At 37.9% G+C, this 14,355-nt stretch overlaps 1 protein-coding gene across 5 annotated transcripts in view; it reads right to left on the bottom strand.

Moving 5' to 3' along the window:
• Window positions 1-14,355, bottom strand: part of SPATS2L (spermatogenesis associated serine rich 2 like) — a 228,001-nt gene that overhangs the window by 120,990 nt on the left and 92,656 nt on the right. The window contains exon 1 of one of the 5 annotated variants that reach the window (XM_072612817.1): window positions 11,867-12,254. The exons of 3 other annotated variants lie outside the window; for them this stretch is intronic. In XM_072612817.1, the coding sequence (XP_072468918.1) occupies window positions 11,867-11,980 (114 nt within the window). In that variant the 5' untranslated portion in view covers window positions 11,981-12,254. Of the gene's footprint in view, window positions 1-817; window positions 1,100-11,866; window positions 12,255-14,355 lie in introns of those variants that run through there. One more of the 5 variants, XM_072612819.1, reaches the window with a different exon arrangement.

The following is a 14,355-nucleotide window of genomic DNA, read 5'->3' as shown; positions in this document are numbered from 1 at the left end:
TTTTATATAAATACAAAACTATATATAGATTTTTCAAAAGATTAAATAAAATTTTGTGCTGATAGAAATGATAAACTCCAAGCTTGGCAAAAATAAGCCATTTTTTGGATTGCTAAGAGAGAGAAAGTCATTCATTTGTCACAGAGTAAAAATCCAGAGAAATGAACTACAGTATGGTCTCCCACATCTTTGGATCACATTTCTTTTCCAAGGTGTTAACAAATTTATAATACTCCTGAGATGTAAGAAAGAACTCTTCCTTATAATATGAAACATTGGGTGAATTTCTTAAAAGTCAGAGGAAGTCACGCCCCCCCTACCTTAAACCACAATTGTCTTAAGTTTAACAAACAGAATTCTTTCAAAATATAGAAATCCTGGCATACAGTAGAAGAGGGTAATAATAAGAGTCCACATTGCAGTGATGCCTATGGTTCACAGAATACTTTCTTTACTAACATCCTGAGAGGCAAGTAGAGGCATACATTATCTCCACTTTATAAATGAAGAAACAGGCCCAGAGAGATTAAGCCCACAGTAACACATTGGAACTGGAACCCAGATCTTGTGTTAAAGTCTAATCCTCATTTTTCTTTGCCTTGTTTCTTGTTTCTCAATATAAAAAGAGGAAAGCCTTAGCATTACGTATAATTGGGCCTTATCGTTTACACTGACTCCTCTCATGATGCCAGATTTCTTCCTCCTTTCCCATGATCTTTCATTATTTCCCCTCTGGGGAAGGTGGGAGAGGATGGGGAAACAAATCTCAAATAATCTAACTCTTTAGAACTGAAATAGAAGACAAGTCCCAACTTACGTTTTCTAGGTCTCCCTGTTCTCAAACCAGAGCTCCTAGGATGTGTGCTTGTGCTAGCCAAGTCCTTACTGGGGAGCTAGCTCCTTGTCTCAGTGCTTCTGCCCCTGGACTGCCTCACAGCCCAACAGTGTACAGTCCTAAGAGGAAGTACAGCAGGTGGGGCTGGGAGAATGAGGTATGTGGCAGGACCTGGGAGGGGCCAAGGCCCCAGCTGTTTGCCAGCAGCCAAACCACCTGAGGTTCAAATATACCTGTTAGCTCCTGAGACGCTGCTTTTTCTCTACTGGTAAATAAGTTCACAAGGTCTTTGCCCTGGCTACCTAGCACCCAGGTTCATTGAGATAAAAACACTCTGGCCCTTGAGAATGCCGGAGTTGTACACATTCTGCTCGGAGATAACAAGCAGAAAGAAGCGAAGGCAGAGATATACGCAGCAGCTTCTAGTTTGTCATAGTTCCAAAGGTCAGCCTATGAAAAAGGCTCCTAATCACAAGCTTGACTTATCACTGGCATCACAACAGTAAAGTACTTCGGTCCGCAAGGAGTTATCATTTTATAGGTATGGGTACTTCCTCTATCAATGCAGATTACAAGCACTCCATAACTTTGTCCATATTTTATATTCATGAAATTACATATTTTTAGGCTGCTTAGTGGAAGGAAAAGAAAGCTGGTTTAGAGTCTGAGGACCTAGATTCAAATTCCTGCTCAGTCACTTACTAGATGCATAGCACTGGGCAAAGTCATAGAACCCCTCTGGGCCTGTTTCCCCATATGTAAAAAAAAGGAGATTGAACTAGATGATCTCTCAGGGCCCCTCTAGTCCTAAGTCTACTGACTTGTGTACATATTAGTTCTGCCAATAGAACATCAGTTCTATGTAAGGCAGGGACCATCTTACTTTCATCTGTAATTCTAGCACCAAATTGTTTTTAAATTGCTTCCATCCTATCAAGCTCTTCATGACCCCATTGGGGGTTTTATTGGCAAAGATACTAGAGTGGTTTACCATTTTTTTCTCCAGTTCATTTTACAGATGAGGAACTGAGGCAAATAAGGGTAAGTGACTTGCCCATGGTCACACAGCTAGGAAATATCGGAGATGATTTGTACTCAGAAAGACAACTTCCTGACTCCAGGCCCAGCACTTTATCTGATGTGCCACCAAGCTGCCTTAGCATTAAATATAGTGCCTCTTTCATAACAAGTTATTTTTTTTAAAAAAAAAAAGAATGAATGAAGTAACAGGCATCATTAAGTGCCTAATATCTACCAGGCAATGTGCTGGGTGCTGTGGATAAAAATACAAAAACGAGACAGTCTTTGCTCTTAAGGAGTTTACTTTCTACTGAGAGGAATGAAACAGACTTGTAGATTAAGTAGATTTGGGATAGATGGATAGATAGATAGATAGATAGATAAATAGATAGATAGATAGATAGATAGATAGACAGACAGACAGACAGAAAGATATGTATACACCCATACATACCTAGTAATTGGGACAGAGGTGGTCACAAACAATGAGGAGATTTAATGAAATGCCTCTTAAAGGAATTGGTACTTGATTTGAGCCTTAAGGGGAGTCAGGGGCTCCAAGACGCAGTGGATAGAGTGCCAGGCCTGGAGTTAGGAGGACTAATCTTCTGGAGTTGAAATCCAGCCTCAGACACTCACTAGTTATATGACCTTGGACAAGACACAACCCTGTTTGCTTTAGTTTCTAATTTGAAAACAACTGAATGACAACAACCTCATCTACAATTTGGGCATGGCATCTTACCAATGCTACACTTCACTAAATCCTCTAGGTCTTATTCACACTAATTGTTGCCTAGTCATAACTCGACATTCTACATTTATACAGCTGAATTTTTGAGCCCAAATGTGTAACTTTACATGTGTACCAATTTGAAGTATATGTTATTATATTCAATCCATCATTCTAGCCTGTGGATACCATTTTGTATCCTGTTTTTGTCATCCAATGTGAGCTATATCCCCCAGTTTTGTGATGTCTGTAATGAGAAGAGCATTCTGTCAGCCTTCCATCAAGTCACTGATAAAATAATGTTAAACAGGTCAGGGCCAAGAAGAGAACCTGTGACCTTCTTCTGAGCCCACATCAAGCCCGGAATGACTACTCTTTGGACAAGGTCATTCAATGAATTCTCTAAAACCCTAATTATGCCATCTTCAACCCTACATCTCTCTATCTCATTAAGACAGAATGAAACCTTTTCAAATTTTTTCGCTGAAATCCATGTTTACTATGTCTACAAAATTCCTCAGATTTACAAGTAAATGTATCTTTAAAAGAAGAAAGCAGATTAGCATGGTGTAACTTGTTCTTGATAAAGCCATAATTCTTTTAATGATCACTACATGCCTTTCTAAGTGCTCACAAACCGTTCCTTTAATGGTACATTTTAGAATTTTGCCAGGAAAGGAAGTCAAATTTCTTGGCTAATTTTACCCTATTTCTCTTTCTTTTTTTAAATAGGGACAGAAAAAAATGAAAAAAAGTAGGAACTGTATTTGCCTATCACCAGTCCTGTGGCACTTGCATCTCCATGATGTTCTCTCCAACAAGAGCACAACAGTCAAAGTTGCAGCTTCTTAGAAAATACTCAGGGATGTATTTCAGCTGGCTCTGGTGATGAATTTACTGGGGGATAGCAAGGTGCTTTATTAGCATATATTCACTTATTTTCCATATCATTCATTAGCATATTTTCACTTATTTTTCATATCATTTTTTTTCATCCTTCCTAATCCAAAGATAATTTCCTTGGTTGTGAAACAAAGTTTAAAAAGTTCAGCTTCTCTCCAACGTCTGTTATCATTCTCCTATAAGCTTGTTTAATCTTAGTTTTTGTTCCCAACATAATTTTTAAAAAGTCTTTTTTTTGGTGCTTAACTTTCTTTCACAGATGCGGTTTATTTTGTCATTTAGCACTCCTGACACTACTCTTACATTACTGTGTCACTCTTGTAATTACACCCCGTTAGCTGCCTTTGATGTTATCTTTTAGTCGTTAAAAATAAAGATCTAAATTGGTTGATTAATTCCTCATTTCCACCCTGGTCTCCTTAAACAGAGAGCTCCACCCTTTCTTCCTCATTCAAATTGTTGGCATTTGTTTCTTCAAAAATTCATTCCTGAATCTGCTTTATTCAAAAGAATCTTAGTCTACAGAATCTTAATTTGTCCTTTTATTTTTGAACCTTCTGAAGTTACAAATCTAGGGTTCTCACCAAACTATATTTGGCATTCTCTCTTTTTCTATCCCAGATTCTAAGATGAACTTGTTACATCTCCTCAAGATTTCCATCATCACTATTTTAGCCACCTACTTATATTTCCTTCTTTGTCAAAATGAGGTCCAGAATAACAGTTTCCCATGTCACTTACTGGACTATTTATATATATATATATATAGGCTTTTCCCCCTCCCTCCATTGGTCATCACCTAAATACTCTGCTCTAATTCATGTTAAAGTACTAATCACTAATAAGAAATAATAGGTGCTCCCCTCAGGTGCACAGAAATTTTCATTTTCATAGAGGATAAGATATTAACTCAAAGGGAGGAAACTGACAGAATTTCTGATATGATGATAGGCTGTGGAGATCCCATTTGGAGGAGGGGCCTTCTTGGTGTCATCCAAATCATACTACATCTACCTACATGGATGAAGTATATAGCTTTGGGTATGTGTTGAAAACTTCACCTATTTATAGAAAATCATTATTTTTCCATATTACTGGACTATTCTCTCTTGTCAGTGACATTCTATGAAAATACAAGAATGGCTAGGAACAATGAAAGAATCTGTGATAGACTAGAGGATTTCACTAATAAAGAAGTGCTATCTTGGTACTAGTGCTGGCCAAAACCTGCTCCTTGGTATTCTTTCTTTTTCCTCTCCTGGTACCTTACTTTACAAGTCACCAGAGAAGGGAATGGCAAAGGTGGGACTCTTCTGATTAGCTATGGTGCTACTTTTTAGAAAAAGTAAAATGAGTGGATCCAGGTCCTCGTGGTTGGCCTAAGAGACTGATTTTCATTTTATGGTGGCTATAACCTGCCAGGAGTACCATCATTCTTTCTCCATAACCATGAGAATGGAGCAAAATATTTAGTATCAGTAACATAAATGTGCTACTAAAATCCATCTTCCTAGTCATATGACTAAGAAAGATGCACCAATTTAGGGTTCCCTTCCTTCATCACCACTAAAATTGATGCTCTAGAAACTAGTATCATAGTTTAGATACATGTCTATGACAGGAAATAAATAAATATTCATATAGAAAATAAAACCTCAAGTAAAGAGGAAAACTACTTGGAGAGTAACTGAAGCTCATTTTAATATTGGCCTCATGTAATTATATAAAAATGAATGAAGACATTAAGGATGCAATTTTGTGTCTCTTGAGGTTGATCTAATGTTATGAACAATAAAGATTTAGCTTGATCATTTTATGTTGCCATTAAAATTTTAGGAATCATATTGCTCAGGAATTAATCTCTCAATTTCCATTTTAAAATTCAAATACAAAAAAGAGACAGGGATTTATAACTTTTAAACCAACATTTTATAATAGGAAAATTAATAAATAATCACCTTATTTGTTATCTATGATAGCTAATATATAATTAACAATGATTAAAGAATATTCAAGGCCCTAAAAGTTTCAATAAATTACTTAAAATTACTTCATAAGAAACTGTGTTTCTGATTATTTCCCCCAGATATATTAAATCTCATTTTTTTCTTTTCTGTTGACTGCTAGTCATTCTGTATTCTTTATCATAGATTCCCTGTTCTCGTCAGGAATTGCAGCACTTGCCATTTTGGTATTGTATTAAAGATCACCTTATATAATTATCAAGTGCTTCTCCAGTCACATAACCCTGCAATAACTTCCATTTAAACATTAAGATCAAAGCCATCAACTCCTACTCAGATTTATGGATCTCATCACCCTTGGCAGCATTGCTTAAAACTTTCTCTTTGACCAGGTTCATCTCCTCACCACGGCTGGACTCATCCTTTAACTCTCCATAGGCTAAATCATTTGAAAAGCCTTCCACCTCTACATTAATATCTATGTCCACTGTCCATCATAGCAACTCTATGCAGTCTTTCCGCATTCAACAATAACTATTTCCTGACTAATGGTAAATCCATTTAATAATAATTGTAATAATAGCATTTATATAGTGCTCTAAGGTTTGCAAAATGACTTACAATGATTATCATTTTATCCTTACAATAACCCTGTTATTGTATCATCCTCATTTTACAGGCTAGGAAACTGTGGCAGATGGAGGCTAAGGGACTTGCCCAGGGTCATACGGGTCATTAAGTATTTAAGGCTGGAATTAAACTCTGGACTTCTTGATTCCAGGTCCAGCTCTCTTCTCACTGTGCCATCTAGTGTCCCACAGTGCCAATGTTCCACTAATTTTGTAGTCATATGCTTGTACATTTGTTTGCATGTATTCTCCACAGACACTGTGGCAATCTTTAGATGATACAGTACTTGAGAATAGCCTCTGTATCTTCTCCATAGCAAGTCCTAAGGTAGGTTCCAGGTACACTGTAAAGGCTCAGCCTGCACCAGCTGAATGGATTATGTTCACCCAGAATTTTGAGCAATAGCAAGTCTTATCACTCTTCTGGATCATTACTCAAGACATTAAATAAATGAGAACTTTTCTTCAGTAGTCCAACTGCTATAAAGACCTTTTCCAACTAAAAATAGGATCATTTATTATTTCCCTTGAAAGATTTTCTGCTAAATTTCACCCAATCCAATTTCAAGTCACTGAGATTTCAATGTATGAAATGCTGGATCACCTGCTTCACTGACATAAAGTGCTTCGAACTTCAATTTTATTTATATCAAGTCTGATGGAATTGTACAGAAGAGGAATGGAATTTACCTGCTTTTAACTTGTGCTTATGGACATATTATAAAATGTTTAAAGTTAACCACTTGTTAAGTATTCATGCTATACTAAGCACTACACTTAGATATTTAGGGAAATTATGCAAGAAATATAACATAGTCTTATATTCAAAGAGTTCATTTTGGCAAAAGGATATTGGAGGAAAACCACAAATGAGACCATAATTCAATTAAATCCTATGGTGTTGTGGGAACATCCTTGAATTTAGAATCAGAAGTCCTTGATTCAGCTCCCAGTAGTCCTATTTATACCTGTGTGACATTCTGGATAAGTCAATGAACCTCTCTGGGTCTGTTTCCACACAGGAAAAAAGAAAAGACAGAGCTTGAGGATCTCTGAAGTTTACCTTCAAAGAGCTGAATGCACAAATCACGACGATACAAGGCAGGCTGCTGTAAGTATAAAGGAGCAGAGAAAAAAGCGCTATGAAACATTTGGGAAAGGTGAGGACCTTTTTAGCTGGGGGCTTTGATTGTCACCCTGATCGCAAGTAAGGTAGAGCCATGAACTCCAAACCTCCACTGAAGAAGGGAGCTCAGCTTAGAATTTCTCATTTCTCATTTGGCTGCACTACTTTGGGGCTTCTCTGAGTTTTCAAGCCCATGACCAATCCTATTCACCCACTTTTTAGCTTCCTTTTCCGTGTTATCTTTCTCCATTAGACTGTAAGGTCCTGAGGGCTGGATATATATACACATATATTTTAAATATGTATATCCCCAGCAGTTAGAAGAATGAGTGGCACACTGACCGACTGACATCCGGTAGGACTTCATGAAAGAGGTGGCACCTGAGTGAGCTTTGAAGGAAGATAAAAGATTTCAATAGGCACTGATGACGGAGTCTGTTCCATAGATAGGTGACAGACAGTACATGCAAATGCACACAGAAGAGAGGGAAAAGATAAGAATGGTAGCTTCTGAGTAGTCCATTTTGGCTGAAAATAAACTCTCTTCCACCAGGAACAAAGTAATGTGAGATAAAGCTGGAAAGGTCAAATGGAGGTAGATTGTGGAAGTCCTTAAATGCTAGAGTAAGGAATTGTTTATTTATTAAGCCTCAGGGAATCACAGAATTGTGACTAGAAGTATAATGTGCTCAGGGGTACATTGGGAAGATAATTACGGATGACCGATTAGAAAGGGGAGAGAGTGAAGCCAGGGAAACCAGCTAGGAGGCTATTGCAGGAGGCCAGGTGAGGGCATGAACTAAAGTGGTTGTGGTAGGAATAGAAAGGAGTAGATAGATGGGATAAGGATTGAAGAGGTAGAAGTTATAGGACTGGCAACTTTCTGCACCGGAGCGGGGGTGGGGGGAGGAGGAAGAAGAGGGAGAGATGACTAAGAATGGTGGTGTCATCAATGGAAATCGAGCAGCAGTAACACAAAAACTAAACATAACCTCAAGTCTAGGTGAATGGGAAAATGGTGGTGAGACTGACAGAAGGTTAATAAACACAATCATAACCTCACTTCCGTGCAGAAGGAAGGGTCTATAGGAGAGGAATACTGCATCTACCGTACCCATTGATGTGTGAGTCAGCTTTGCTGAACTACTTCCTTCTGTTATTCCTTTTTCTCCCCCTTTCTATCAGGTTATTTCTTTTCTTTTTTCTTCTTTCCTCCCTCCCTCCCTCTTTCTCTTTTCCTTCCTTTCTTCCTTCCTTCCTTCCTTCCATCCTCCCTCTCTTCCTTCCTTACTTTTTGTTACAAGGCCCTGATGAGCAGGGAAGAGGCAGGGACATTCAGGAAAAAAGATTTAAAAAATCAATAAATATTTAAATTTTTTCAAAAAAGGAAAAAGCATAGGCTTAATTAATCAAATGCAATTTATATAAACCAGTATGGTGAGGTTGCTGGGTTCACCAGAGCGGCTCTAGCTAGTTGGGGAAAGTTTCGTAAAGATGACAAAGTGTTGCCCTTTTGTAGGAGAGGCAGAGTAGGACATGATGGGATGAACAGAGAATGGGATTCCAGTAAAGGGTTATGGCTGATATGAAAACCTGAAGTCAGGAACTTAGGATCAATGGATCCTTGGAGATCATTTAGTCTAAACCCTTCAGGTTACAGATGAAGAAACTGAAGAACAGGCAACCAACAGGACATGGAAACAGTAACCTTCCCTTGGCCATAATAAATCTGTTTTTCATTTTAGGAACTTTTGTTCTATATTTCCCCTTTATCCTAAGACTTTCACCTTCCTATCTGGTATCATAAGCATATGTGTATATTTCTTATATGCCCTGTTAGGCTATGTGATCCACAGGAAAAGAGATGGAATCTTATCTTTGTATCTTCACAGTGCTCTGCACACAAAAGGTATGTGAACAATATTTACTGGAGTAGAGAAAATATTGGACAGTTTGTAATTGCTTTACATTTGGAGCTGTAATTCTACTTCTGTCTTAGTAGATGACATTACCTACAAGATTTGCCACCTTTTGCAACATTTCCTTATAGTTTCAGGGCTGATCCAAAGAGACACAGCTTCTCTGTATTCATTTCTGGTTATGAAGCTCTAGATTTGGGGCCTTTCCAGTATTTCCATTACCCTTCTTAGAATGCTGGGCCAAGATTGGGATTTTTATCAAGCCCACTTAATGCACTCAACTTCTCCCCTCCCCCATTTTGATTTTATTATGACTTAAGGTTTCATCTAGCTCAAAATAAAGAACTACAGAGCAAATTAAAACTGAATTTCACTTAGCTCTACTGGAGCAATTAATGAAATTCTATTTGTGGTTTCTTCCATTTTCATTTCTACCTAGTTTCACATATTTTAATATGACCAATGGCCAACATAGCTTAACTACACCCAATCTTGAAAAAAATGCTCAGCCAAATGGAAACCCAAAGGCAAGCTTTGTTCTATTAAATTCTAACAGAAAAAAGATGGGGAAGTAAGCATCTATTAGAGAAGAAAAGCACCACCAACACGTTTGCTTTTTTTTCTTGAAAGGGACGCTAGTTTTCCTTAGCATGATTTCATCTTTCATTTGGAGCCTTCACATTAAAAAGGACTATACAGAATGAACTCCTTCTTTATTTAACAGAAGACTTGGAACGAGCTAGAGCCTGAGTAAAGACCACAGAAATGCATCTCTCAAGATCTTGCTCTATTTTCTTTAAAAATTGAACTACTATCCTATACGATGGGGGAAAAATAAATTTAACCATGACAGAAGCTCTCCATTTCCTCAAATGTCTGAATAACCAGCCCATTACCAGTATTTCTCCTGTCTCATGGCACTATCACACTCTCAGGAACTCCCATTTTGTCATTTTTGCAGCTTTTTCTCCTTATTCAAAGGTTTCCAAATCGCAGTACGTACATTGACAGAATTAAAGCAGTGCTTGGTATGGGGGAGGGATGCCAAGGGGATCCAAGAAAGAGGTGCTTCAGTTCTCCTCCTAACAGTTATATTTCTGGCTCTTCTAGCTATGAATGCATGAAAATGGCTCTGAAACACCTTTCCTGCTTTCTTCCTTTCCTTTTTCTCTTCTTTTCTTGGTCCCCATTCTTATCTATTTCATTTCAACAAATACTTATTAAGGGCTTACTATGTGCAAGGCATTGTTCCAGGTATTGAAAATATGAAGATTTTTTTAAAATGACAGTTCCTTCCCTCAAGAAATTTAAAATCTACAAAAAAATTTTTTTTTGAAGTGAGAAGGAAAGAAATAACATGTACTTGGTAAGTATAATACAAAGTAGGTTCTGATGGAAACAAGGTAGAAATCTCGTCAGAAATATCGAAAATAAACCCACTCTGTCATGTCAGGGTTTGAGGCCAAACTGACACAAGGATTACACAAGCATCATGAACAGGTTTTTTCCCTCACTTTCTTTTACTTTTTAAATTTAGAAAAGCTCTTAAGTTCTCAGCATGAATATTTATTAAGTACTATTTACCTTCATTTGCAAGTTAGCATTAAGAGAAAATACTATTTGAAGCAAAATACAGAAGAAATTATCATCACCTATATATACATGAATACTCCAGTCATAGGATCACATAATAGATCATAGAGGAAGGTGCAAGCTATCTTCTCCACAACATGACAAAATTTATAAGCTGGAAGGGACTTCAGAGGACACAGCATCCAACTCACACTTGAACAAAAATCCTTTCCATAGCAATCCTTTATCCATCCTTTGCTTGAAGACTTGCAGTAAGTAGGAATCCATTACTCTTCTAGTAGTTCCATTGTACTTTTGAAAAAATCTAATTGTTAGGTTGTTTTTCCTGATGTCAAGAAAAAAACTCAACAATTCCACTTATCGCTCTTAATTTTCACCCTAGATGTCTCTTCTACCTGCTAACTCTTAAGTCATCATTAAGTCGTCCTTTTGCAGAGTTTTACATATCCTCCATTCATCTGATCATCATATGGATTGATTGTAAGGCCGTGTTGGTCACCCTAACTGGACGTTCTCTGGTTGATGAATAGCCTTCCTAAACTGTGGCATCTAAAACTAAACCCAAGAACCCTGATGTAGTCTAATGAGAGCAGAATACACTTTAGGAGGCAGCATCTGTGAGTTGCTGTGGCTGAATAACGGCATCACCTGGTGTTAAGCCTTCTGTTGATTAGCCCCTCGGAACTTAACACAGCTGGTTTACAGAGGTCAAATGCACAGTCCATTGCCAGCCTGTACTAGAAATCTTTTCAGCTTGCTAAAGCTTACCAGAGCTTGTTCTAGAAGGCATTCAGGGTCACCTTCATGCTAGAATGAGGCATAAAAGTAGGACTGTAGTGGCAGATCATTATTATCAGTAGGAAATAAAAATAATGATAAATTTCATCATGTGGTTCAATTTAACCAGCTTGGTCCTTGGAAGACAGGCACAATCTGTCACCGGCCCATGCCTGCAGTTTCACTAACTAAGTAGAACTCGTTAGGGTTTATACTCTGGAGGCAAAGGCCTTCTGAATTCCAGGGTCACCTCCACATAAAATGGAGGCCCCTACTGGAACCAAGTATTAGTGGAAGGAAACTGACAATAGTAACACCAATAACAATACACACAGTGCTCTCCAGTTTTCAAAGCACTTTCACATACCTCATTTCTCTTGATCCTGTTCATTAAAGAAGCATTCTCCAAAGCAGCCTCAAGTCTCAGCTTGTCTACAGTCCTTAAAACTTCAGGCTCTCTCTCCCTCTCAGTCCTGGGCATCTCAGCTCTAACTTCCTTCTTTATTTCAGGGAGAGGTATGTTAATTGCCTCTTGCAGCTAGTACTAAATTATGTCTCCAGTACCTTGCCAAACGGAAACCTGGCCTACAGCTCCCTTGGCTCAAATCCTCGTACTTCCTCTACACTCCCCCCGCCCCTCTTTTTCTGCTTAGGTTTTTAAATTCCTCTTCAGTCTTTTTCTCTTTGTCCGAAGGAAAAGAGAGAAAAGTCTCCTATCCGGTTAACTCCGGGGTAATATTTCTCCCCTCAGTCTCAATGCCTTTGACTTTCAATTAGGGATTACTTGGGTTATTTAGGTACTATCCTAATTAGAACTTAATATCCTTTCTTCTATGAATCTTACTTTGTCCATTAATTTAATAAACATTCATTTACTTTTACAACAACTTTTATTGATAATTTTTGGTTTTACATTACCTATAATTCCCACTTTACTACCTCATCACTTTAAGCTATCACTTTTGACAAAGAACAGAAAAGAGGTTAAAGAAGTAGTTCAGGAAAACTAAGCAACATACTGAAAAAAATCTGACATTACATATACTGTTGCATGCCTATGATCCCTATTTCCTCAAAGAAGGGGCATGGGGGAAGGCAGTCACTTCTCATCTCTCTTTCTGACCAACCTTATTCATTATAATTCCACTGAATATCATTTTGAATATTCTGAACAACATTTATTAAGGGTCAACTGTGTACTCTAAGGCAGCTAGGTGGTATGGTGGATAGTGGTGGAGTCAGGAAGACTCCTCTTCCTGAGTTAAAATCTGGACTTGGACACTTACTAGCTATGGCACTGTGGGCAGGTCATTTACCCCTGTTTGCCTTAGTTTCCTCCTTGGAACAATGTGCTTGAGAAGGAAATGGCAAACCACTCCAGTATCTTTGCCAAGAAAACCTCAAATGAGGTCATGAAGAGTTGGACGTGACTGAAGATGACTAAACAGGAGTATACTCACTATGTGAGTTGTTGGGGGAGATACATAGTTCTGAATAAGATAAAGTTACTACCCTCAAGAAGTTTATAATTTAGTAATTTTATCTACTGCTCTTTTATAATGGCTACTTCATGCATATGCATCAAGATTCTGCAAATGTGATTTTTTTTTTCTTTTTCAGGAATGAATTAAGAAAGTAGCTTTGCCCTGCTTTTCCCCCAGTGAATATTTTACACCATATGTAAATACAAAACATTTTCATAAGACTTTTCCACAATGTACAAAAACAGTAATTTTCTTTTATTTCCTTTATACTGCTACCCTAAGGGGTCTAAGAGTGAGAAGAGGTGTAGTCATTAAGGAACTACACTTAATTTAACAACAAGATATTAGAGCAGGAAGAAATCTTAGGGGAGATCATCTTCTAGTTCATTCCTTTCCATTTATAATTGAAGCTCAGAGAGGGGATGTGACTTTTCTAAGGTCATATAGGTAGTAAAGTAGCAGAGACAGGATCTAAGGCAGGTGCTTTACACCATAGGCAAGACTGGGGGCTCCTGGGAGGTCTAATGGGATCTCATTTTGTGTCTAGAAGACTCTCTCTCTGGAAAAGTGAAGAGCTGTTCTTAGAAAGTGAGCAACACTAGCGAGACGTGTCTCACACTTTCCTACAGGAAAAAGGAGACTATTTCTCATTTGAGACAAGACTTTCAGTGTGCATGTGTATAAAAACTGTATCATTCCAAGACATTATGGTCACTTAATATGGTCATATCTCCTTTACATGTTTTTTTTTTTTTTTGAGAGACTTAACCACTAAGCATTCACCCTGAACCAGGAATTCTCTCCATATAATGAGGGATCATCTAAACATTTGGTCACTTGGTCCCTGCATGACAAAAAAAAGTCTACCCCACCCCAAGTCACTCTAATATTATACAGATGCTTCCAAATTGGAATAAATAGATCTACACTTGTCTTATTCCAAGGACCTCCTCCAACTGCACACTAAGATTTGAGTTTTAGATAAAAAATGGACAGGATGGTATTTCAGTTTCAAAGTGAACTGTGAATATGCCTGAGCTGTGTGGAAAAGAAATCCTACATGCAGGACTGTACTTCTGCTTACACAACAACTGAAAACGTACCTAGATAAACTAATCTCTGATAAATTAGTTCTATCTGACATTTAAATAGCTCTTTTAAAGCTCCCAAGTGATTTTCCATATCAGTTGCTCAGGACAGCCTCCTGGAAAAAAAAAAAAAAAAGAAAGAAAGAAAACCAACCCTGTAAAGTCCATAATATTGGTATTATTACACTCCTCAAGGACCTCAGTCACCTCTCTCACTTTCTAAATGAAGAGGCCAAAGCAAAGCCGGTAGTAATTGCCAAAAGCTCATTTTCCCCCTGACAAGG

Source organism: Notamacropus eugenii, chromosome 5 (assembly GCF_028372415.1).
Source record: "Notamacropus eugenii isolate mMacEug1 chromosome 5, mMacEug1.pri_v2, whole genome shotgun sequence".
Classification (NCBI taxonomy): domain Eukaryota; kingdom Metazoa; phylum Chordata; class Mammalia; order Diprotodontia; family Macropodidae; genus Notamacropus; species Notamacropus eugenii.
The sequence above is the reverse complement of the archived record's forward strand: the minus strand, read 5'-3'. Positions and strand labels throughout refer to the sequence as shown.